Source organism: Carlito syrichta, unplaced genomic scaffold (assembly GCF_000164805.1).
Source record: "Carlito syrichta isolate Samal-C Ts95f unplaced genomic scaffold, Tarsius_syrichta-2.0.1 Scaffold305204, whole genome shotgun sequence".
Classification (NCBI taxonomy): domain Eukaryota; kingdom Metazoa; phylum Chordata; class Mammalia; order Primates; family Tarsiidae; genus Carlito; species Carlito syrichta.
The window spans coordinates 3,469-26,552 of NW_007249300.1; the positions used below are offsets into that span (position 1 = coordinate 3,469).

The following is a 23,084-nucleotide window of genomic DNA, read 5'->3' on the forward strand; positions in this document are numbered from 1 at the left end:
TTCTCGTGTCACTTTATAGGTTACAGTAGTGCTTTATATTCTTGGCATAAAGACACACCTTGAATCTTCCTAATTATACTTGAGCCAATACATGCTCCTTCAGAGCTTTCAGATGTGGCTTATTTCTGGTACTGTCTCATTATACTTCCAGGTGGAGCACCCAGAAGGACCCGAGTCCTCATGACCTGAACTGAACACTAGTGAGCAGCCAGGGAGGAGAGCTCTCGCACACTCACCTGTCCCATCATTGTCTCCTTGTACTGCTTCTTCTGGGTCACTTTGATTGGAGGCAATTTTGTCACAGCAGACACCAGGAAATTCATGAGAATGTCCTCACAATTGGCCAATTGGTCCACCATGTTCTTCAGGCTGGCTGGCAGGTAATGGGAGTACAGGTAGTGATAATATCTGTAAAGACCAAAGAATGGTTTCCCGGGGGCCATCATCACATTGTGACAAGTGGACTTCTTTGACAAAAAACACACACCCATCCTCTAAATCTCTCAACATGTCAATGGTGGTGGTGATGATGGTGGAGATGATGATGATAGTTATCACTTATATGGTACTTGCTATAGGCCAGACAGTGTTCTGAAGTGTTTTACAAGAAATGTCTCACCATTCGTGAAGAAACAATGAGGTTATGAAGAAACAATGAGGTTAGGTACTATTATTATTCCCATTTTACAGATGAGAAAAAAAGACAGGGATACACATAGATGCAGATAGTGTTGTCCCAGTCTAATGCTAGATTGATCAATTAGAAAGAAAAACTGAATACTTAGATGATAAGAGATTATACATGATATATAAGTTTCAAGGCTGCCTTATAATTTTAATTATTGCCTTAATCAGAACTGTATTCAATATGTTCCTTTGTCTCTGAGTCTAACAATATACTGCTATAATTGTACCCTGTAAACCATACATATTTCTTTTTTTTTAATTTTAAAGATATGGGGTACAATTCAGGATTAGGAATACAAGTGGTCATCATACAGGTAAAGTTTGGGCCTCCTTTTGGTCTCCACTTTGCCTAGTTTAAGATAAAGTACCCTTATTGATGTTGTGTCCCCCCACCCTGGTAGTATTCCACTACTGCCAATCCCTAAACCATGTACATTTCAACCCCATTAGAACACAATCTGAATAAATCTGGTGGTGAGTCATTATAGAGAACTCACAATTAATCTGAATTATTTCTCACCCTACTATTTTTTACAAGTATTTATATGTATATAAATCACATCATTTTCCTATGTATGAATTATATGTATATTCAAATCACGTTTCCTATAATATGCATTTATAGTGGTATAAGTACATATGTATATGTAAGTACATAATATAGGAAACATGATTTGAACTAATCAAATTATTTGTGTGATGGTGGCAGGAGGGAGGGTGATGATGAACTTTCAAGAGAGCCTCAAGAAATCTCGAGATGAAGACTGTCAGCCCAAATGTTTATGCCTTGGATATGTCCAACCCTAGCCCTGAGATGGCAAGATGCTTTCAGGTACAATTGGTGTTTCACCTTACTATGATGGAACAGTCGGGGTTTCATTAATGAGTGAGCGGGGATGTCTACACTCACCAGCTTGGCAGTCTTACTCTAGTCCCCAGCTCTAAAGACCAAATACATTCTAACAACTGTCAGATGTGCATCTCCATCCCCAACATTCCAACCTACCCTTCTGGATGTCATAACACGCCCAAATCTGAACTCCTATATTCTAACATTTATTCCATCTGCAGCTTCCCCATCTCTGTTGATGGTTACTCTGTCCGTCCAGTGTACAAGTCAAAACACTGGCAGTCAACACACTCTACATTCAAACTGTCAGGTCATCGCACCAGAGCACCTTCAAACTCTGCCCACAGTGTGATCACTACTCACCACCCCTGCCCACTTTCTGGGCCTAGGTTCTAGCACTCTTGCTTAGATGATGTCAATCCCTCCTAATAGGTCTCCGGGCATCAACCCTGGCCCCCTTTGAGCCTCTTAACACAGTATCCACAGTGGACACCTAAAACATAAGCCCAGAGTCTCCATCTGTTCAAACCCTGTCCTGCTCTCCTATCACCCAGTGGAAAAGTAAAGTCCTTATGATGGCTCATGCCTATGATCCCAACGCTTCGGAAGGCTGAGGCAGGAGGATCGTTTGAGTTCAGGGATTAGACATCCACCTGGGCAGCATAGTGACACGCCATTTCTACAATAAATAAAGAAAATACCTGGGCATGGTGGTGCTCAAGTAAGACCTTGTCTAAAAAAAAAAAAAAGTCCTCACGACGGACAGCAGGGTCCAGCATCTGGGCTTCCAGACTCCCTGGCCGGTGGTCATCCACTGCTACTGTAGCACGCTGCCTCAGGTCATTCATTCCAGCTACTCCAATGCCAAACACTCTGGTTGTGGAAATCCTCTTGGCTGCCTTCCTCTCCTCCTCCAAGTCTCAGCTCCAATCTCACCTGCTCCAGAGGACGAGCCTGGCCACCTCCACTTGCCCTGTCCCCATCCTCCACCTCCTGATCCTATTCTCAACTCTGGTTTACTGCTGTGTCACTGCTCTCCTTAACATGCTATGTCATCACATGTCTCTCTGTTAGAACATGAGCCCTCCCTGGCAAGGAACTTTATCTGTTTTACTCAGCAGCCAATCCAAGCACCTTGAAGAGTACCTACGGGTGCTCAGCTAAGTCTTCACTTTTGTTGTTATTATTCTAACTATCTAGAGATCTGATATGCTTCAAGTAGATCCTATCCTTCAGGCCAGCTGTGAACACCACCCTACCACAATCTCTGGGATGCAACACCTCAAGAGGTTTCAATGGTTTCAGAAACACGTCTGCCACGTTAGCAGAACTGAGGCAAGGGCACACAATGATTTCCACTAGTGTTAGTGAGCTCTGGTCGAGTTCCTACTCATGCAGCTGCCAGAAGCCAACATGAGAAGCTTGGTGAGACCCATGCTTGACATCTGCTGCTCACTTGTGGTAGATGGCCGCTCCAGTCAACACCATGGAGTAGTCGTTGGTCCACTTGGACGTGTATCCCCACCGCTCCTTGGCATTGTCCCAGAAGTGGCTGCGTGCAGGGTACCCCACGATCCTCTCGGGAAAGCTCTGCCACACAGTGAAGGCGAAATCCACCTGCAGGAGGAACACAAGCCAACACGCCATCAATGGCAGCCACGGGTGTCAATGCAATGCGACCTCCCCAGCTACCTCCTGATGCCAGATTCAGGGTTGTGGCGAAACACGGATTCTGCATGTTCATTGGCAAATTAAAGTGACTGCTTGACATTCTGCCCCATAATTATGCACATTTTAATGTTTTCTGTTAAAGAAACTTCAGAGGGGCGCGGAAATGAAAGACAGAAAAAAATAATTTGCAGATCTGTCCTTTGGAAACTCCGTCTGTTCAAGCTAAAAAACAAGTCAAAAAAGCAGTTAGTTTTCTCCCCTCTCTCCAAGGGGCATGTGACTGTTGACTCACACGAGGCACAAACGCGTCTGTTGTACAAATGAGAGCAGATTTCCTGTGTGCATCCAGGGAATGAACGCACAGAACGTATCCCGACCAGCGTGTCTCAGAGCCAAAGCGACGGAAAGCAAAACATCTTCTTAAGAGCAAGAGCAATGTGTTTTTATAAGAACACAAGTTCTAAGAGGAAGGCAGAACAGAAATTAATAAGGAACAAATAATTCTGGCTTTGCAGGTTTGAAGATGCACAGTGACAGGAAGTGAAGGAAAAAACATTCATTGTGCAAATCACTAAGAATAAGTGGGGTCAGGTCACACCAGGCCACGGGTCATCTGAGAGGAAAGGCAGTCAAGAGATTTGCCTGTGGCAGAGGAACCTCCCCAGTTACTTCTGAACCTCTCACAACTATCACGTGCAGTTAGCAAGGAGTCTGCTTTCCAACAAGGATATTCACTTCTGACTTTTTATGATTTGATGAATGATAAACAAAAATAATCAGCAGAAAATAAAAATTACGACAATAGTAACAGCAATCATAGAATGTTCGTATCATATAATGCTTGCATTGTGACTTGCCCAGTCACAGGTGCTTGTACATTTTAACTCATTCTGGGATGGAACTGGGACGGGCCTTGGCCCCACCTCACTGACATCTCTCTTCACACATACCCGCCGACTGCCAGACTTTGTGAGTTGCTTGAAAAATCTGAGGTAAACAACATTTTGCCACAAATCTTACTCAAGAAGACTTGACCCCTCTGCTTGCATGTGCACAAGTCCAGAAAAATGACCAATCCAAACCCCTTGCCTTGTTATGATACTAAAATTCCCATCCAGGCAGGGCTTACCCGCCATTTTTTTGCACATGTGACTTACGCAGAAGTATGTATCTACACTGTGTTTACAAGCCTCTCCCTAATCATGCTGATGCACTTTTATTTATTTTACTTTACACCTCTTTCCTTATCTAGTGAAAGGCTCCAGCCAGCCTCTTTTGGAGAAGCCAGCTGGAGTCTTCCTCCTGCACAGTCTCCCTTGTACATACCGCCAGGGAAGCCCTGTCTCAGAATCTGTTTGGCCTTGTGTCAATTTCTATTCCATGAGAGCCCAGGCACCCACGGTCAGTAACAATTCCATCCTCGCAGTAACCCTGTGAGGTGCATACCTGCACATGCTTCAATTCACAAAAAGGGTAACCAAGACATAGGAGAGTTCAAATTATCTGTCTGAGCTAGAAAGTGGCAGAGCCAAGATTTGATCTTGGGCAACCCGGTTTCAAAGTTCATGTGTACTGTATCATAACCTCTGGGCTCTGTGGCCCCAGAGTTGACAGCAACTGATCTCAAACAGGTTACAATTCACTCTGCAACATGAGCCCATCTCTCTTTGATAAGCAATAAACATGGACATTTCATTTACTTCACCAATACTTTGAGTCGCAGGACTGTGGTGGCGGCTAGGCGTCTGAGTGATGCTGAGCCCAGGTTCTGCCCTCTCAGAGGGCAGTGATTCTGCCTTGACCAGCAGTGCAAATCACTATTCACGACAGCCAAAGGGTGAAAACAGCCCACCTTCCACCAATCACTGAACAGTGTGATGTGCTCATTCAGTGAAACAGTACCCAGCTGCAGAAAGGAGTGCAGTGTCACATGGCCGTGTGAACTCTGAGAGAGCCAGTCCTTCAGGGTGCACCCTGAATGGCCAACTGGACCTAAATTCAACAGAGCCAAGCAGTCATTTGCTGACTGGAGGTCACACACTTACTTGGCGTCTCTGGAAAACCCATATGTGTACTTAACTTTGGGACTTCCGGAGCTGTTCTTGTTCACGGCACCCAAAATAAATCAACAGACTGACCTGAATTGACCTGTGCTTAGCCAATCAAAACTAAACAAATTTGTTCCCTTAACTGTACCTGAGTGGGAACCTAGGCGAAAACTTTCTCTGTGAAAAAGAGAGACAGGAAGTTGAGGCAGGAGAATCACTGGAGACTAGGAGTTAAAGACCAGCATGGGTCATATTATAAGGCCCTGTCTATATAAAAAAAAAAAAATAAGCAAAACAACTGGGTGAGGTGGCGTGCATCTGTAGTCCCAGCTACGTGGGAGGCTGAAGTGGGAGGATCACTTGAGACCAGGAGTTCAAGGCTACAGTAAGCCATGAGCATACCACTGCACTCTAAGACTATTCCCCACAAAACAACAAAATTCCCTCTTTGTTTTCCTGAACACTTCTTCATTTTGTACCGAAGGCTGCGTCTCTCTGGCTCGCAAACTGTTCACTGGAGTAAAGCCTCTTTCCTCTCAATTTTTTTAAGAGAACTATTGTTCACAGATACAACACGCATACACCTTGAAGACAATATACTGAGTGTCTTCAAGCCAGATACAAAAGACCATACATAGCCAGATACGAAGCCAGATACAAAAGACCACACATAGTGTGATCTCATGTGGAGGAAGGTCCAGAACAGACAAATTCACAGGCATAAAACATACTGATGGTCACCAAAGGCTGGGGGAGATGCTAAGTGGGCACAGGGTTTCCTGAATGAAAGCAAGGGCTTCCTGAGTGGACATATTTTAGAAGAAGACAAAGGTGATGACTGCGCGACACTGTGAGTGTACTGAATTATATGCTCCAAAATGGAAGCATTGAATTTTATAGCTGGTTCCTCCAAAGGAGGCTGGCTGGAGCCTTTCACTAGATAAGGAAAGAGGTGTAAAGTAAAATAAATAAAGGTGTGTCAGCATGATTAGGGAGGGACTTGCAAGCATAGTGTAGATACATACTTCTGCATAAGTCACATGTGCAAAAAATGGCATATAAGCCCTGCCTGGGATGGGAATTTTAGTATCATAACAAGGCAAGGGGTTCGGATTGATCATTTTTCTGAACTTGTGCACATGCTGGCGGAAGGGTCAAGTCTTCTTGAGTAAGATTTGTGGCAAAACATTGCTTATTTCAGATTTTTCAGACAACTCACAAGGTCTGGCAGCCGGCGGGTATGTGAGAAGATGTCAGTGGAGTGGGGCAGAGGCCCATCCCAGTTCCATCGCAGAATGAGTTAAAATGCACAAGCACCTGTGACTGGGCAAGTCACGCTGTAAGCATTATATGATATGAACATTCTATGATTGTTTGCTGTTACTATTGTCATAATAGAGCCAGGGGTGTAAATTCCAGTCCAAGGCCCTGGAAGACCCACATCCCAGCTCAGTAGGCAAGAAAAAGAGTAGATTCCTTCTTCCTCACCTCTCATGTTCAGGCCCTGAGCTGAGCTGATGGCACCCATTCTTGGGGAGGACATCTGCTCTGCTGAGTAGATGGTGCCTGCCCCTGGGGGAAGGATAACTGCTTTATTGAGGTCACAGACTTAGGGCCAGTCTCATCCAGAAATGCTCTCCTCCAAAGATACCCCAGACACTGCCTCCCATCTGGATGCCTCATGGTGATGTAGTCAAGCTGGTACTAAATTGGGTTTTTATAAAAACTTGAATTTATGGCTGTTTACAAAAATAGTAACTTCTAACTAAGCCTAAAGAATTTCGAAGGCATAAGGGTCTTTAAATTTCACCCCAGGCCAGTGTTTCCAAAAGATGGTGTATATACATGAAATACTTTTACATGGCTCATTGCAAATCCTATTTCATTTTAACAATTATATTTTTACTTCAGTGTTTGTTAGAAAATGATATAGCCAGCAATCAGACCTAGGCTTTCACTGACATTTTTACCTAGGATGAGGCTAATTTTTTTCAAGTAGTCAATTTAAAGAAAGATATTAAATAGGTATAGAAGGTGTGGCATGACAGTGTGGCAAAAATCTTGGGAAATGTCGACCAGGACTTATCTCTTTTTCTCTCTTCCCTTCTTTCCTTCCTTCCTTCCTATCTATTTACTTACCTACCTATCTACTTACCACCCATCTATCCATCATCCATCCACCCATCTATCCATTCCGCTTATCTTTCTCCCTATCTCTCTTTCTCTCTACCTACCTATTATCCATCCACCCATACATCCATCCGTCCATCCATCCTCTCTATTAATCATTTCTCTATCGATGTCTCATCTATCCATCTACCTATCTCTCTGTCTCTCTCATAGGTTCTATTTCTCTGGAAAACCCAAGTATACTGCTCTATCTTAAGATAAGAAAGACTTAAAAATATGGCTTGTTCCTCAAAACTATAACATCGGGGGAAGAATGTAGAGTGGTGAAACATACATTAAGAAAGCTTGGTGGGAAGCATGCCATCTCAAAGTTAAAAGATAGCAGGGATGAAGAGCATTTGCCAGAAGAGTGAATGAGGTTATGACGACCTCCATGCCCTCACTGGTGGTCAATCCCGATGGCACCCACTGATGGGGTGGGGTATGGCGTAGCCTGTATCAGAGGGTCAGCCTGGCTGCCAGCACTCCTCAGGGCTTTCCATTATTCTTTGAAAAGGGAACACATGCACTGGCAAGCACTACAGAGCCCAATAGGGTGTTGTCATCACATGAATTTCTTACTATCTTAAAGCTGTTTCAAGTCATTTCAAAGGAACTCAAAAGTAAATTCAGATAAAACTCTGATTCTGGTGATAGCTCAGCTTCCATGCACATCATTAACACATCAAAGAAGGCAAAGGTCGGCTTCTGGCCTTTTCTCTCAAAAACCAACATCTGTTTTCTTTGGAGGGTTTGCAGCAATCCAGATAAATGTAAATAACTATAAACCAACTGTAAGACTCTTTAGAGGATGCTGTTTAAAAATCTATCCTTAATGCTACAAAGAGACATTTAAACAAGATTCCTTAGAGAAGAAAAAACATGAACCAACATCTATTCACCTATAAAAAGAGAAAAGAGAAATCCTTAGCCACGACCATTTTAGGCAACACAGCCACTCCACTGATCAGTCGCAGAAGCAAACCAGACTGCCAGCCTCTTAAATTTACATATCATTTTCAACCCACGTTGACTTCTAATTACTTCACATATAACACATGTTCCTCCCAGCATGTGAGGGGTTGGAATTGCTATTCTTTGAAAAGAAATTTACCAGCTAGAGGATGCATCATAGCAGCAGAGCGTTACCTCACCATGGGACAGGGAAGAGCAAACCCTAGGATGAGACCGATGGCCTCGTATCTGGGGAATGGACACGCCAAGTCACAGGGCAGAAGCCAGGTGCACACTGTAGCTGTCTTGACTATGAGTTGCACCACTGCAATGTGCCACTTGGTATCTGTCCTTTAAAATTTGCCATCTGCTCTTCCTGCCCTGCTCCACACCCTGGGATGACAGAGTCCCATGGACTACCCCACTTGATCTTCCTTGCTGGCAGGTGTCTGCTGGGTTAGGTCAATGGGAGTTGCTGGGAGGCAAATGAGGCAGAACAGAAAGAGGGGTTGATGTGTCTCCTGCCTGGCCCCTCCCTACGCTGGCACCAGAGTTCAGGCATGGCCAAGTCCTTCCGTGGCCTCTCCCTCCTCGTGCTGGCTCCCAGGGCCTCAGAAGGCACCAGTTCCTTCTCCCACTCCTTCAGGGCTAGGGGGAACTGCCTCCTACTCTTGCTGCCCCCCCCAGGTGCCTCATCCTCTTTGTGGGGTCCTTTAGTCCCACTGACACCCACCGAAGAAACGCGTGTCTGAATCATCTGACTTGAATCTTGCTGGCTGCCAGGATTCAGATGGGTGCTGGTGAGAGCTCTGTAGCCAAAGTACCCAGCCTGGAGAGCAGGACAAGGAAAGCTCTCCATAAACATGTGTTGAACGAACGTGCTCCTGTCATGCCCACTGCCTGTGCAGGCAGTGGCAGGAAGATGTGAGCTGCAGTGCCCAGGCTGCATTCACAGCTGCTGAGCCCTCTGGATGCCGAGCCCGCCTTCCCCCATGGCAACCTCCTCCTGTCGACCTATGCCCGACACAACTGGCCATGACCACCTTGAATCCCAACCGTGGCACCTCCACCATTCATTCAACAAGTACTTCTAGAGCCTTGGCTTCACAGAAAGCCTTTAACAAGGTGAGGCCTGGCATGCTTAGTCCTGGGATTATTTAGGTGCTTTTGGACATAGTGTTCATGCACCTCCATCAGACAGAAGGGGACAGATGGTGGAATTTTAAGAAAGAGACAGAGTTCACTAGCCCAGGTCAACACCGAGGACCAGCTCTGTGGCCATCAGCCCCAGACTGGTGTCCAGGAAAGTGCAGGCTGTTTAGTGCTGATGTTAAAACGGAAAGGAAAATGATGATGAACAAAAGGGGAAAAAAGGAAGAGTGGTTAAATCTTCATACTTATTAGCAGCCGCCTTAATAACGTATCTCTGACAGACTCCATTTTTATAGAGCGATCTTTGGTAGCCTCGGTGGCTTTAAGGAAGGTTCTGGAGATCAACATTCATTCAAGTTGTAAAAATTGGTTTTCTCCCACGTCTGTCTTCCCTCTTCCTTTGCTCCTCCTCACACATTCTCTGGGTAATCTTGTTTCTGGCACAGACACCTGAACATCTGGGATAGCAGGATCTCTATCTCAGCTTTAAAGGAGACCATGTGCTCTTATGTGGGTGAAAGAATGGGCACTTTAAACCAAGACAGAAAAGCTGCCTTAAGAACCCAGAGTAGCGTGTGTCTAATGGAGGCCAGAGGACAGAGAAGCCAGTGGGCTCTAACAGCACAGTGTCAGGATTGTGCCAAGCAGGTGCCCTAGCTTCCCCTTGCTCTTGCACACTTGCTCACACTAGTGGGCGCACTGTTAGAGACAAGAGGTGGCAGGCCGGGGGATGGGCTGAGCAGTGATGCAGGGCCCATTAGTAGGGAGTGGCTGCCTCAGGGGTCAGGGAATGGCGAGGGGCCGACAGGAACTGGGCTCATGAAAACCAGTTCTGTGGACAGCTTTGAAAACATTCCTGACTTCTGCCAAGGCAAGGGCACGAGAAGTGTGGGCACCCTAGGACTCAGGGTGCCGTCTGAGGACCCGCCCACCTGTTCTGGGGGTGGGGGAGTCTTACCTCTGTGGTGGAAAGCACAGTGTCCTCATCAAGGCTGAGCACGGCATCTGTTACAATGTTGTCATAGGGCAGGAAACGACTGCTCATAACCTGGGGAGTCAGTAGACAGTCGGCAGGAGGGAGGAGATGAGAAAAAAGGGGTCACTTTAGAGCCTTGCTTTCAGGAAAACTCCCCCATCCTCACCTGCATAAAGAATGCTCTACTACCACATCACCCTTCAACACAGAAAGACATTGCTCTCCCATCAATATATACTTATTTGTTAAACAACCATTGGGTGCTTACAGTGTACCAGGCAACTTGCTGGTCAAAGGGGATTCAAAGATAAATAAGATCTATTCCCTGTCTTTGAAGATTTCATAATCTGTAGAGGGGGATAAGAACCAGATAGCCAGTCTCGGCTTGGTACAAAATTCCAGGAAGTCAGAAGCTGCAACCACCAGCAGTTCAGAAGAGCAGAGGAGAACTCATAGAGGTGACAGTCAGCAGGACCTTGACGGGCAGGAACTCACAGAAGAAGTAACAGTTGGCAGGACCTTGATAGGCAGGGACTCATGGGTACAGTCAGAAATGCAGCATTCAAGACAGGACCCAGCAGGTGCCAAGGCACAGGGGACAGACCAGCACCAGATGCTGGGAAAGAGTGCATGGGTGGGACGCTGGCTCCACGTGTGGGACACACACCACAGATGGCCAGACTGCCACAGGAGATGTCAGACACACCGAAAATGCCAGTGGGTCTTCATTTTAGCACAGATTAGAACACACATGTACACGGAGATCAGTAGTAAGAGCAATCGGGGGTACTGACAGCATAACCTACCAATAACTTCATTACAATGAAAAATAAGCTGATTTAAAGACAAACATTAAATAAGAGTGCATGTGACCATAGAGTTAGGCAAAATGTTGAAGAAGGTGATGTGTGTGTGTGTGTGTGTGTGTGTGTGTGTGTGTGTGTGTGGTAGGGGCTTTGGGAACCAGGTGATCAGCTGGAACAACTGAGGCTGAAGAGGTCACCCTGTGACAGTCATAGCTTGAACCTCTGTGTTGAATGAACCATAGAAAACTAACCATAGAATGCTGATACCATAAGAAGAACTAGCATTCACTCTTTTGAACATTTACCAAGTGCCAGGAAATGCCCCAAGTCCACATACATCATCTCATTTCATCTTTATCATGATCCCATTTTCAAGGGGCAGAAATTGGGGTACAGAAAGTATCTTGCTCAAGATGGATGCAGGATGTCCCTCAGATGGTGTGACGGTATACAGCCCCTTGGCCACTGGGCTATACCTGTCTCCATTTGGAAAGGACCCTCAAAAGTGAGTTTAGGACACACATGCATATGTCCACCACCTTCCTTGGGAAGTTATGCTAGTGGTTATGACACATCTCTGAATTCACCCTTGCCGTCTACCTGGAAGACACAGAGGCCAGGGGAGGAAGGAGACCTGCAGATAAAGGGAAGCAGGACAAGGAGACACCTAACCAGCTGCCAAGGGCCCATGCTCCCCAGATCCGAACCCAGGCACCAGGGCATTCACAGGCCTGGTCTGAAGTGGGGTTTACTTGTTCTGGGGCTACCAGAGCACCTGGGGCCTTGAGAGTGGAAAGCACCTGCTCCTACTCTCTCCCAGGCCCGAGGGCTGTGTCTCTAGCCCACGCAGCCCTGGGCTGCACCTGCACATCTGTCACTGGGTCAGGTTTTTTCCTTTTTTCTTTCTCAGGTTTTTGAAATAAAAGGAAATACAGAGTGCTCAGCAGCCCCATATATACCAGCACTCAGAAATCTCTGCCTGCAGCAAGTCTCCTGATAGTGTTTACACGTCCACCGACCAACACAGAAACCATTAGCTGCCAGCTTAGCGATGCCCTGACCTTTCCCTTGTTAAGCCTATGGGGGAAAACTGCAGAGACAAGGCCCATAAATTCAAAACAGAGTTTTGCAGCCAAAACAGCAAACATCCATTTTAAATTCAAGGCTAGAGTTTTAAATGGAGAATGTGGAGGACGCAGGGCTCTGCCTACCATCGGCCCAACCATTGCTTTTAAAAGGATCCGTTTTCTTTTCCCTAAAGCTGCTGTAACATCAGAGGCAGGAAGCCCCCCCCCACCCCCCGCCACGAGCCAGCTGCTCTCAGATTCCAGAGGCTTCTCTGAAACACCTTGCCCCAGCTGCCCTCCTGGACAGGCCAGCACGAGAGTGGCCAGTGCACTTGCAGAGCTGGTCCTGGGTAATTCTTGCTAGTTCACATGAGAAATTTTTTATTACCTTGTGGGAACCCAACTCCTTTAGAATGAGCAAATATGTCCAGGAAATGCCCAAGACTCAAGAAGTTTACTGCCTGGGCTGGTAGGAGACAGACAGGCAATGTACACAAAAAATTCTACAAAACACAGATTAATAGTTAAGACTTATGGAGAACCCATGATACGCCCACACTTCTCAGTGTCATGTCCATGTACAGCATCATGCCATCTGGTCTCTTGCGAGTTGGGTATTGTGATGGTACCCATCTACTGAAGAGGGGACTGAGGCACAGAGATCAAGTAACTTGCCTTGGGTCCCACAAAAGTAAGCCTGAGTCTGGAGCCCATCACAGGCACTGTAACAGAATGATGGCTCCTGGAAGGGCAGCTGATGTGCACTAACCCCTTGGTATACACGTAAGGGGCACAGAGCTGGCACCACATGGGTAATCTCTCATTTAATCCTCAAGATGGGCCTGTGCTTTAACATGGGTCCTGGAACACTGAGCCTTTAGACTTGAGAGCATGCACTTTCTGGGATGTGGGGCCAGGGCACTAAGAGTGGGGGGTAGGCAGAGAACACACAGGGCCCCTTTCCATGGCCACGGTAGCAGGTACACAGACATGACTGGGATAAGCAAAGCTCCTATGGGAGACATCTGAGAAAGACCAGAGAAAGGCACTGTTATCATCATCTCCCTTTTATACAGAAAGGCATGGAGTTTCTTTTCACCAAGGGTCAAAATACAAAATCAACCAGTGACACAGAGCATAAACATGCGTTGCTACCTCAAGAAGCCAGAATGACTCCCAGACCATTGGGCAGCCTGGGACCTGTCTGAATATCCTGACACAGTCAAAGAAAGACACATCTACCAGAAGGAGAGCGGGTCTCCTGGACCTATGGAAGCATTAAAAACAAAGAATGCCAAGTTCAAGTTCATGGCATGCATGTGAAGACTGTGGTTTTGGGCACTGGAACTGGACATTGCTATCCCTGTGAAAAGGTGTCCCATGGGGAGGTGGGTGCAGGTGTCGCAGCAGGAGATCTCTACACACTGGTGACTCTTGTGAAGCCATGCTTAAGGGGAGGTGAGCTTACAAGGGGGTGTGTGTCTATCCCAGTTTTCCCTCTTCTCACAGAACGCTCCCCTGGCTGCTCTGTGATAAACAGGTTGCTTGACTCCAGACTGTGATGCTGTAGCCACAGTGTCAAATCCCCCACAATGTCCCAAGCCTGCTGTGCAGCACTCAGCAGGCACTTACATGGGAATGGAATAGATAATGCCCAGATCATCTTGTCCACATGACCATCACAATTCTCATTATGCCAAACCAGGAGAAAATGCCGCTTCTGGTGAGTCAAATGATGATCTCAGATGGTTGAACCTCATCAACTGATAATTTGTCATTCTGTCTCGAAGCTGTTTTACTTCATGCGAGCCACTCTCTCGTGACCTGACCCCTTGGGAACCATACCAATCTCAACCTCATTTAGTAGCAATTGCTTCCTTCACAATGGCCAAGATCTCCAAGGAAGCAATAGACAGAAGCTTGAGAAAAAGGAGCTCACCTCTGCATGCCTAAAGTGGAAGGCATTTCAGGGAGAGGGAGCATGTGAACAGGGGCTGGAAGGATGTGGGCATGTTGACAACCGGAGATGAAGAGTTATAGAAAGGTGGTCAAGGCAAAGACAAAACATAACAGGAGAGAACCCGGTGCAATTCAGACAATATTTCCATTTTGTAGATGAGGAAACTGAGGCTCAGAGAGTTTAAGTGTACACACAAGACCACAATGCTACAAATGAGTTAGCATTAAGACCCATGTTTCCTTGACTCAAAAGCCTTCAACTGTCAAAGCAAAGAACATTCTGAGACAAGTACGGTTTTATATAGACTAATCCAGGGATGGGGTGATATCCTGGGCCAATACCAGTGTGCCCCATGGACAAATGAAGAGTCCGTGGTAGCTCCACACTAGAGTCCCCTGGGGTCCTACCTTGCTTTCTCCTTCTATGACGATGACAGGCACGGCAGTGGCAGGCCAGCGGTGTTTGGCTGGGAGGGGCTTGTCACAATTCCATAGAACTATGATCTGAAATAAATGGGCACTGTTAAATGGCTGGGGTAGTTGCCTCATGGAGGCTCCAGCCCAAAGCCTCTTTCCAGAAGCAGAACGAAAGAGGAGCTGGAGGTCTTAGCAGACAGAACGGTAGACATCAAGGCTACGCATTGACTGAGCCCGCTCCCACATGACCTCCAGACCCTACCACTTCAATGGTGAGAGAGAGGATGGAAAGAGAAACCAAAGAATCCATGTCCAGGGAAAAGCTGCAGGGAAAAGACGTAACTCCAGGGTGACTGGAACTTAGTATAGTGTTTCCCTGGATTCCACTATCTCATGATGGTGAGTGAGATGACACCTTTGATCCAATTAAATACAATGTCTACTAAACATGTGCCCTGAACTTGCACCACACCAGGCAACGTGGGAGAAGTAAAAGGATTCAAGAAAGAATGAGGATGAGCTCATGTTTGCATCTTCCAGAATGTTCTGACTTTATAACTTCCTATAAAAGTACTTAGTTCACAAATGCACACTTTGTGATTTAATTCTCTGGTTTGTAAACCTTTGTGTATAAATGAATTCTCAAATCAGAAAAACCATTATGAGGGCATGAGAGTGATACTGAAGCAGAAAACATTGTTACCACAGAGATTCTTCTGCTTCCGATTTTATAATCAGGTGTTATACTTTCTGACACCAACAAGTCTGTTTCTTCCAGTGAAACAGTTTTTTGGGTCTTTCCAGTGACCTTTCAAATGCTGCTTTCTCATTTTGACATTTAGAAATGAAATCATGATCTTATGAGTGGGGACACCCCAAAAACTGGAATTATATTTTGGAGGGCGAGCCCCTTGTAGTACAAGCTTCCCCCTGTAGGTAAGTGTTCTAGGAACTCATCGGCATCAGTGTACTAGCTAGCATTGTGAGAGGCTGCATTTGGCTTCAGTGAATATTTTTTCGAGATCCTTTGAACACGTTTGCCCATTTCAAGATAGGTGATTTACAAGTGCACCTGCCCACACCACTTGGAGTGTTCAGCAGTTTTTGAACAAAAATAGTATGACCCCCAGGCCCCACCCTCCCTATTCATCGGCTCTCACCTCAAGTGACTTTTGTTTCCCCAGAAGAAAAAAAGTCCTCAAAGGGAAATGTTTTCCTAACGTAGAAGAGGTGAAACAAAAAATGGCAAAGCACTAAAAGGCATCAAAATTGATGAGTTCAAAAACTGTTATGAGCAGAGGAAAAAGTGTCTCAATAGGTGTATTGCATCAAACAGAGAGCACTTTGAAAGTGACTGAAGTTTAAACATGTAAGAATAAATACGCAATTTTTAATAAATAAATTTCGGGTTATTTTTTGGTTTTCCCCCTCACATATCTTTTAGACAATGTGTTGGGGTATCAGATAAGCATTCTGACCTTACACCAGTGCAAAGGCCTCTCTGTACCCATCCCTGTCCTGTGCAAGAGTTCACTCCCAAGAACCTCTAAGAGGATGGAGAAGGGTGTGACAAATGAGGAGGAGGAGAAGGCATGACGCTGGGCTGGAGCAGTCAGGCATCGTCCTGTCACCCACTTACCTGAGCACAGTACTGGGACTTGGCTGCGGCCACAAGAAGCTTCAACACTGGCTGGGACTGAGAGACCAGGGGGGTCACTGCGTGGATGACTGCAGTGAACTTGGAGGGGGGTTTTAAGCCTGCAATAAAAGAGAACAGAGCCCGTAAGATGCTGGAAGGCAAGACAGAGGACATTCCTCCTCTGTGCCATCGCCTTGCCTAGAGCTGATGCTTCTCCCAGTGCATCTTTTCTTCACTTCTTATGCCCCAGCAGGACAAACACAAGGTGACAAGCTGCTCGTTAGCCACTGCCTGAGTCTAGGGACCTCAATACACTCGAGATCATTATCCATCCTAGGTTCTTCTTTCGCCTCCCTTGGTGAGGTTTCCCTGATCTCCCTTCAGCTGTTTAGATAAACACATACACACACACACACACACACACACACACACACACACAGACACAGACACACACACACACACACACACACACACACACACCTCTCTCAAGAAAGTGTCCTCTCTAGTCCTTCTGTCTTCATAACACAGTGTGCTCTCCCCCAAAGCATTTGCGCATTTGCATGTGTCTGGTCTGTAGTCATAAGAGGGTTTTGCCTGACCAGGAGTGTCTCATGTGATTACTTGCTAGTGGGACAGGTGAAGAGAACAGCATCCAGGGTCCAGCTCTCCAGTCGGAATCCAGTCTACCATGGAGTGGTGGCAGGACCTTGGAAAGGTTACTTAGCTCTGTGTTCCCACGGCTGTGAAAAGGGCCAAGGGCACCAATACAAAACTCATGGGGCTGTTGTGAGAATTACACTAAATAAGTGAATGTACTCAAAGCACCTAGAGCAGGACTTGGCAAATGGCAAGCACTCAATGTGTGTTAGCTGCTGTCCTCGTCACAGCCCTCAACACTCCCCACCATCATCATCATTTTAGAGGGGCATGCTCCCAGTGTCCCTTCTTGGGATACCAGTGCACAGCTGAGAAAAAACAAACAAACGAACATGTGATGCAGACTTCTGCCAGTGGTGAGCTCTGAAGCCCTGGGAAGAAAATATTCATAAACTTGCAAAACCACCACTGCCACCAGTAGAAAGGACGAGAAGGCCGCCCCAGTGAGTTTTTCCATAAGAACTCACTGAGAAACTGGAGACAAGTTAAGAGTCTTTTAACACTTCATTAGTCTAGACCCACTAATTTGGCACTTTAGGAGCTTAAATGTGGACAAGAAAATACAAGGACATTCAAGTAAAGCTTTGCTATAGAGGGGATAAAGGTTAGAATCAGAGTATGTATATTAAGGGATTATATAAATGTTTTGCAGGGAAGATCATATCATCCAGCAGCACCCTAATTGTACGTCAGAAAGAAGTTAACCTTTCCCCATATCTAGATACACATTCAAAGTCTTGCCTAGTGGGGAGAATAAACACATCTGAGGGATTGCCTTCCTAACAGCAGAAACAAGTCACCACTTGCAGATTTTCCTGTCATAGCTTAAGAAGCATCACTTACATATCTCAAATGTGCTAACTCCAAATGCAGCTCTCACCCCTCTGCACAAATACACTGAGATTCCTACCAATGTCTGCCTCAATCTGGCAATGACTATATTCTATGTATGTTATCCAAAAAGACCATTCATTGAATTAGATATGGTCCCCATAGCATGTTTGGTCTGGCTTCAAAGGTTCACAACACGTTTAAGGCCATGATTTCTTTAAGTTTCATCTTATCAGTTTCAAGTTCTGTGTGTACAAGTTTCAAAAGGGTGAAATTGTTATGCAGAACAATAGCATTGGGAGGAAGATCTTGAGTCCTATGTCCATGTCAACTTGAAAGATGTTTACTAACCCAGAATTTCTCAAGTTTGGAACTGTCAATGAGGGATATGTCCAAGATGTCCCTAGCACGAGATAAACTGGGGTTCCACGGTTATAAACCTCTCAGGCAGTAGCTATGGCCTTTGGGAGAGATTAGTCCTCTGTTGTTCCCTCTTCCCACCGAGATTAGACTAAAAGCGGCTTGAGAGCAGAGGATACATTTTACTTAACTTTTTATTCTAGCATCCATCAGTACATTAGCACAGCACATGAAAGGCCCACAACATGTGCTGAAAGAATAAATCCACCTGCCCTGCCACGTATTCTTAGTTATTTCTCTTCTCCCTTATTCAGTTTTTCGCTGGTATGGAATAGAAATTTTCAGATTGTGAATAAAAAATTAGGGAAAGCTCTTCTAACTCTAGCCAGTATATGATGAGACTTAAAATCATAGTAAGCCACTGTATATTAAGGTATTATACAAATGTTTTGCAGGGAAGATCATATCATCCAGCAGCACCTTAATTGTACGTCAGAAAGAAGTTAACCTTCCCAATATCTAGGTATACATTCAAAATAATCTGCAATATTCAAAATAATCTATAATTTGGGGAATCTGTTTCTCAGAAAGGAATAACTACTAAATATGAGTGCAGTTGCCCAGATGAGAAAGGAGTTTATTTCATTTTGCAATGCTCTGCTGGATTTATAATTCTTGAACTTGCTACGCCACTTATAAAGGGCTCTAGAAAAAGCAGTCTCCAATGCAGACTGCTAGAAAAACCCCATGACAGAAGAATCAAGGGGCTTGAATTCTATATGATGTCTTGGGGGTGAAGAAAGGCAGCCCTCGCAGGAATCGACTTACCTAAATTAGCATAGTAGTAAGGAAAATCTCCCAGGTAAGATGAATACTGTGGTAGCACGAACAATCCTCCAGGATGTTTGTTCCATATTAAACTGTTACGTGATATGTGCTTGAATATTCTGTCCTGAATAATCTAGAAAACAACAAGACAGCACAGAGTGAGGACGAGACCCAGGTGGTACTTGGTAAGGTTCATGTTTGATCCCAATCTGAAAGTCAATGGAACTCAGAGCAGGACTCTACCCCCTTCCAACTCTCCATATAAAAATGGCTGTGAGAACAGAGGGAGACAGTGCGGTGAACAAGAGGAGGAGAAAGAGATGAATTATGGCCAATCACATTTCCTAATTAAACTTCAGTTGCATCATAAATCCTATCTTGTCTCTCTATAACTATGAGTCCATGCTCATTTCCAAACAGGTGTGGAACAGTTAGTCTTTCCTGATGGTTAAAAACCTAGCAGGACTCCCCGGTCCCTACCAGGAAGAGCTGTTCTCAGTGCACAGAGATGTCAGTGCAGACTAGGTGGAGGCTGAATGAAAGGCGCACTGAAGACAAGACAGACTCTGGAAGCTGTCGAGGTTCTGATCTATTCTTTCAATTCAGGGGGTAGATTTATTTGCTTGTCTGATTGGCATTTTCCTTTCAAAGTCAGTTATAGGACTTTGGGTATGTTCTACATTTATCTCGAAAAGTAGTAAGTTAACAATTGCTCAAAACATCCTGAGCCGGGCTCGATGGCTCAGCCTCTAATCCCGCGCCTTTGGGAGACTGAGGCGAGTGGATTGCCTGAGCCCGTGGGTTCGAGACCCGCCTGGGCAGCGAGACCTCATCTCTACAATAAATCAAAAAATCAGCTGGGGGTGGTAGTGCATGCCTGTAATTCCGGCTACTCGGAAGGCTGAGGCAGAAGGATCGCCGGAGCTCAGCAGGCAAGGCTGCGGTGGCCGGGAGCAGCCACTGCACTCCAGTCTGGGCAACCGAGTGAGACTCCAACTCAAAAAAAAAAACAAAAAACAAACATCCTACAAGATAGGACAAGAACCATGGCATATGAAGACTAATAATAGCCAAGCTAGTTCATTAGTTTCTTTGGACTTTGAGACCTTGCAGATCATTAAATTCTACATTTAGAGTCAAACATCCTCCCATCCTGAATCATTTGTCAGTTGAATGTGATTAGCCCACTTTACAGTTTTCTCTCTGTGACTTTCAAATTCTTGTAATTATACCATCCACTCATTAAGATATGATTTGGCAAATAATTAGTTCGATACAGAATTTTATGTTTTCGGCAATTTTTTAATATTAAAAAAAGAAAAATCTTGCCATAAGTCTTAAGAGATTTAAGACCTAAATCACCATTTTCCAGGTCCCCATTTAATGCAATGTGACTTTAAATACAGATCATTTAAAATGGAGTTCTATTATTTGCTAAGGTTATTAACACCCTCATCTCATTCCACATGGTAACTAGACAAGTAATAAAGTAGGCTACATTTATCTTTGCAAACCTTATCATGCTTATTTTCCTAATGAAAGAGAAGGAAGGAAGCAAGGAGGAAATTTAGAAAGACTCAAATATCTCAGTTCAATGATTTCTGCATTTTATCTTTTACCCAGATCAAAATTGTTAATTTTATATAGCTGGGTAGATATTTCTAATTTGTTGGGGATTTTTAACAACCTAGCTAAAATACTGATGTTTATTTTTTGTGGTATAGCAGAATGTGTTAAAATGCTGTTGTTCTTGCATTAATCACGAGAAGACTGTCATGGCTGTGAAGGGTTTTAACATGGTGAGCAATTTCACTTTGAACAACATTTATTCCAGTTTTTACTATTTGTGCTTTCCAAATCTGTGGTCTATTTATTTCCCCTTACAGTTTTTCATTTAGAGCCTCCCTTTTCTTTGCTTTCCAAATTTATGTCCCCTTCAGCATGCGGTCACTTAAGTTTGGATATCAAGGTAGAGAGTAAACTGATAATAGACAGCACCATAAATCCAACCTCAGACAAATGGCATGGAACCCAGAGCTGTCACCAATGGGTTGTCATTCACGCCAGGTCTCTGGGTGGCACGCTTTTCATTGTCATGACTATTACAACATTGTTATCGTTTAAAATTCAAGGATATGATAATAAGTTTGAGCACTCTTCTGAAATACCAAGACGTATTTTATTGTCTTCAAATGGACCTAGACAGAAAGACATTACTACAAGTATGACAGCAACAGAAGATACTAAGTTGAACCTGGGCCTCTGTGTATCATTTTACTAATTTGTAATAAAACAATAAAATATCACATTAATTAAAATAACTGCTCAGAACTTAAGAGTAGCTACATAAGTTTTTGCACATAAGACTTGATTTTTGCCTGTAAAAAGTCTCATTCCTATGTTCATTTCCTAGACATTGGTTTTTCCATTTTTACATAGCTATATCATAGATATTATAGGTAAATTTTCAAATTATTAATAGTATTCATGGCTTAATTATCCCAAATGACCAAAAATAGGGCAATTTTTTCCATGCAAAGCAATGAATGTATTTATGAATAAAAATTTTCCACATTTACAATGGGTTCTTTGGGACTTTGTCAAGGGGTAGAAATACTTTGAAGACTGTTCACGTGTAGTGCCAAGTGGCTTCCTAAGGAGTTTATAGCAACTTGCCTTCTCTTTATTGCTATGAAGGAAGACATCCCACATAGAGGCTGGATGTTTCTTTGGCCATGAGGAAACCCAACACACAAACACACACACACACACACACACACACACACACACACACACACACACACACACAAACAGCCCTATAAGATTTTTTTGTTATGGTCTCAAATGGCACCTTCAATAAGGACACTGTTTCTAATTAATGTGACTTAAAGTGAAGAATGACAGGCTCCTGATTTTTCTTATTTATGTGTCATCTTTTTTCAACATAATGGACTACTTGTTACAGTTATTCTATGATCATAGCAACATAGTCCAATACACACAGTGCTATCATATGTCACCCAGCCATGTCAAGCAGCCTTCTATTCCATTATCTCACTGGCCTTATGATATCACTGTACAATGGCATCAACAGGGTCATGGTTTCAGCGTGCCTGGTGAGACACCTGAAGAGGAAATGGAACACCCTTCAGGAAACCCCACTACCTACAAGTGTGCTGGGTTAGCACAGCTGTTTTCATAGGCTATTAGAATCTCACATGCTTTTCTTCCTCTCTCCTTGATTATGTATGACTAAGTTCCAGTGATCCAGGCCTTAGTGCCAGGGACTTGTGTAATATTCTGATAAATAATGGAATCCACGAAGGAACATGTCTCTGCAGTATTTTGTCATTGTTCCTATTGTTATTTCTCAATTTGTACACACAAAAAACTGAGTTCTAAAGAGCCTAGCACTGATTAAATAGCTCCTTATTGCCAAGAGGTAGCATTAGGAAATTTCAACCAGACTGGAAAAACTAAGAGAATCCCAAGTTTGACAGAGTTCTACACAATGAAATATACCAACAACTTGACATTGAAGAGAAAACAAGGTGTTCTGTTTTCAATTGTGCCTAAGTACTACCTATATACCTCTATGGCTCATGATCTCCAAAGACCCCATAATCCCATTCCCATGGCCTCAAGTATAGCAGGAAGGAAGAAGAACTCTGTGTTCTAGAATCTGAGTACAGGACACCCTTAGGCAAGGATCCTCAAGTCTGAGGGTAACAGTGAGCTATTCTCATACATTAGAGGCTACAGCAGTGACCAAATGACGTATTCCATTGTGTAAGCCAAGTGGGCATTTTTGACATGTGATACTTAAATTGTACTTGTAAACACACTGGCTGTGTTTGTTTTGTTTGTGGATGGCATTTTCAGCTATTTCCTCTGTTTTTCTAATTATGTTGAATTCTGGGGTAATCTGAGTTCTGACTTATTTTAGGAAACTGGGTAGTAACTCTCATTCAATTTATTTGAGAGGTCAAATTGCTACAATCCAATCTTGGAAT

The 23,084-nt window shown here is 44.4% G+C and overlaps 1 protein-coding gene across 1 annotated transcript in view; it reads right to left on the reverse strand.

Moving 5' to 3' along the window:
- Nucleotides 1-236: 236 nt before the first annotated feature.
- The window catches only part of LOC103263660 (exostosin-1-like), a gene marked incomplete at its 3' end in the record, with an annotated part of 41,403 nt that continues 18,555 nt past the window's right edge, over nt 237-23,084 (reverse strand). Inside the window, exons 6-11 of the mRNA XM_021714078.1 lie at nt 19,072-19,204; nt 16,396-16,514; nt 14,748-14,843; nt 10,490-10,579; nt 2,994-3,154; nt 237-408 (exon numbers count right to left, since the gene is read on the reverse strand). Coding sequence (XP_021569753.1) covers nt 237-408; nt 2,994-3,154; nt 10,490-10,579; nt 14,748-14,843; nt 16,396-16,514; nt 19,072-19,204 — 771 coding nt within the window. The remainder of the gene's footprint in view (nt 409-2,993; nt 3,155-10,489; nt 10,580-14,747; nt 14,844-16,395; nt 16,515-19,071; nt 19,205-23,084) is intronic.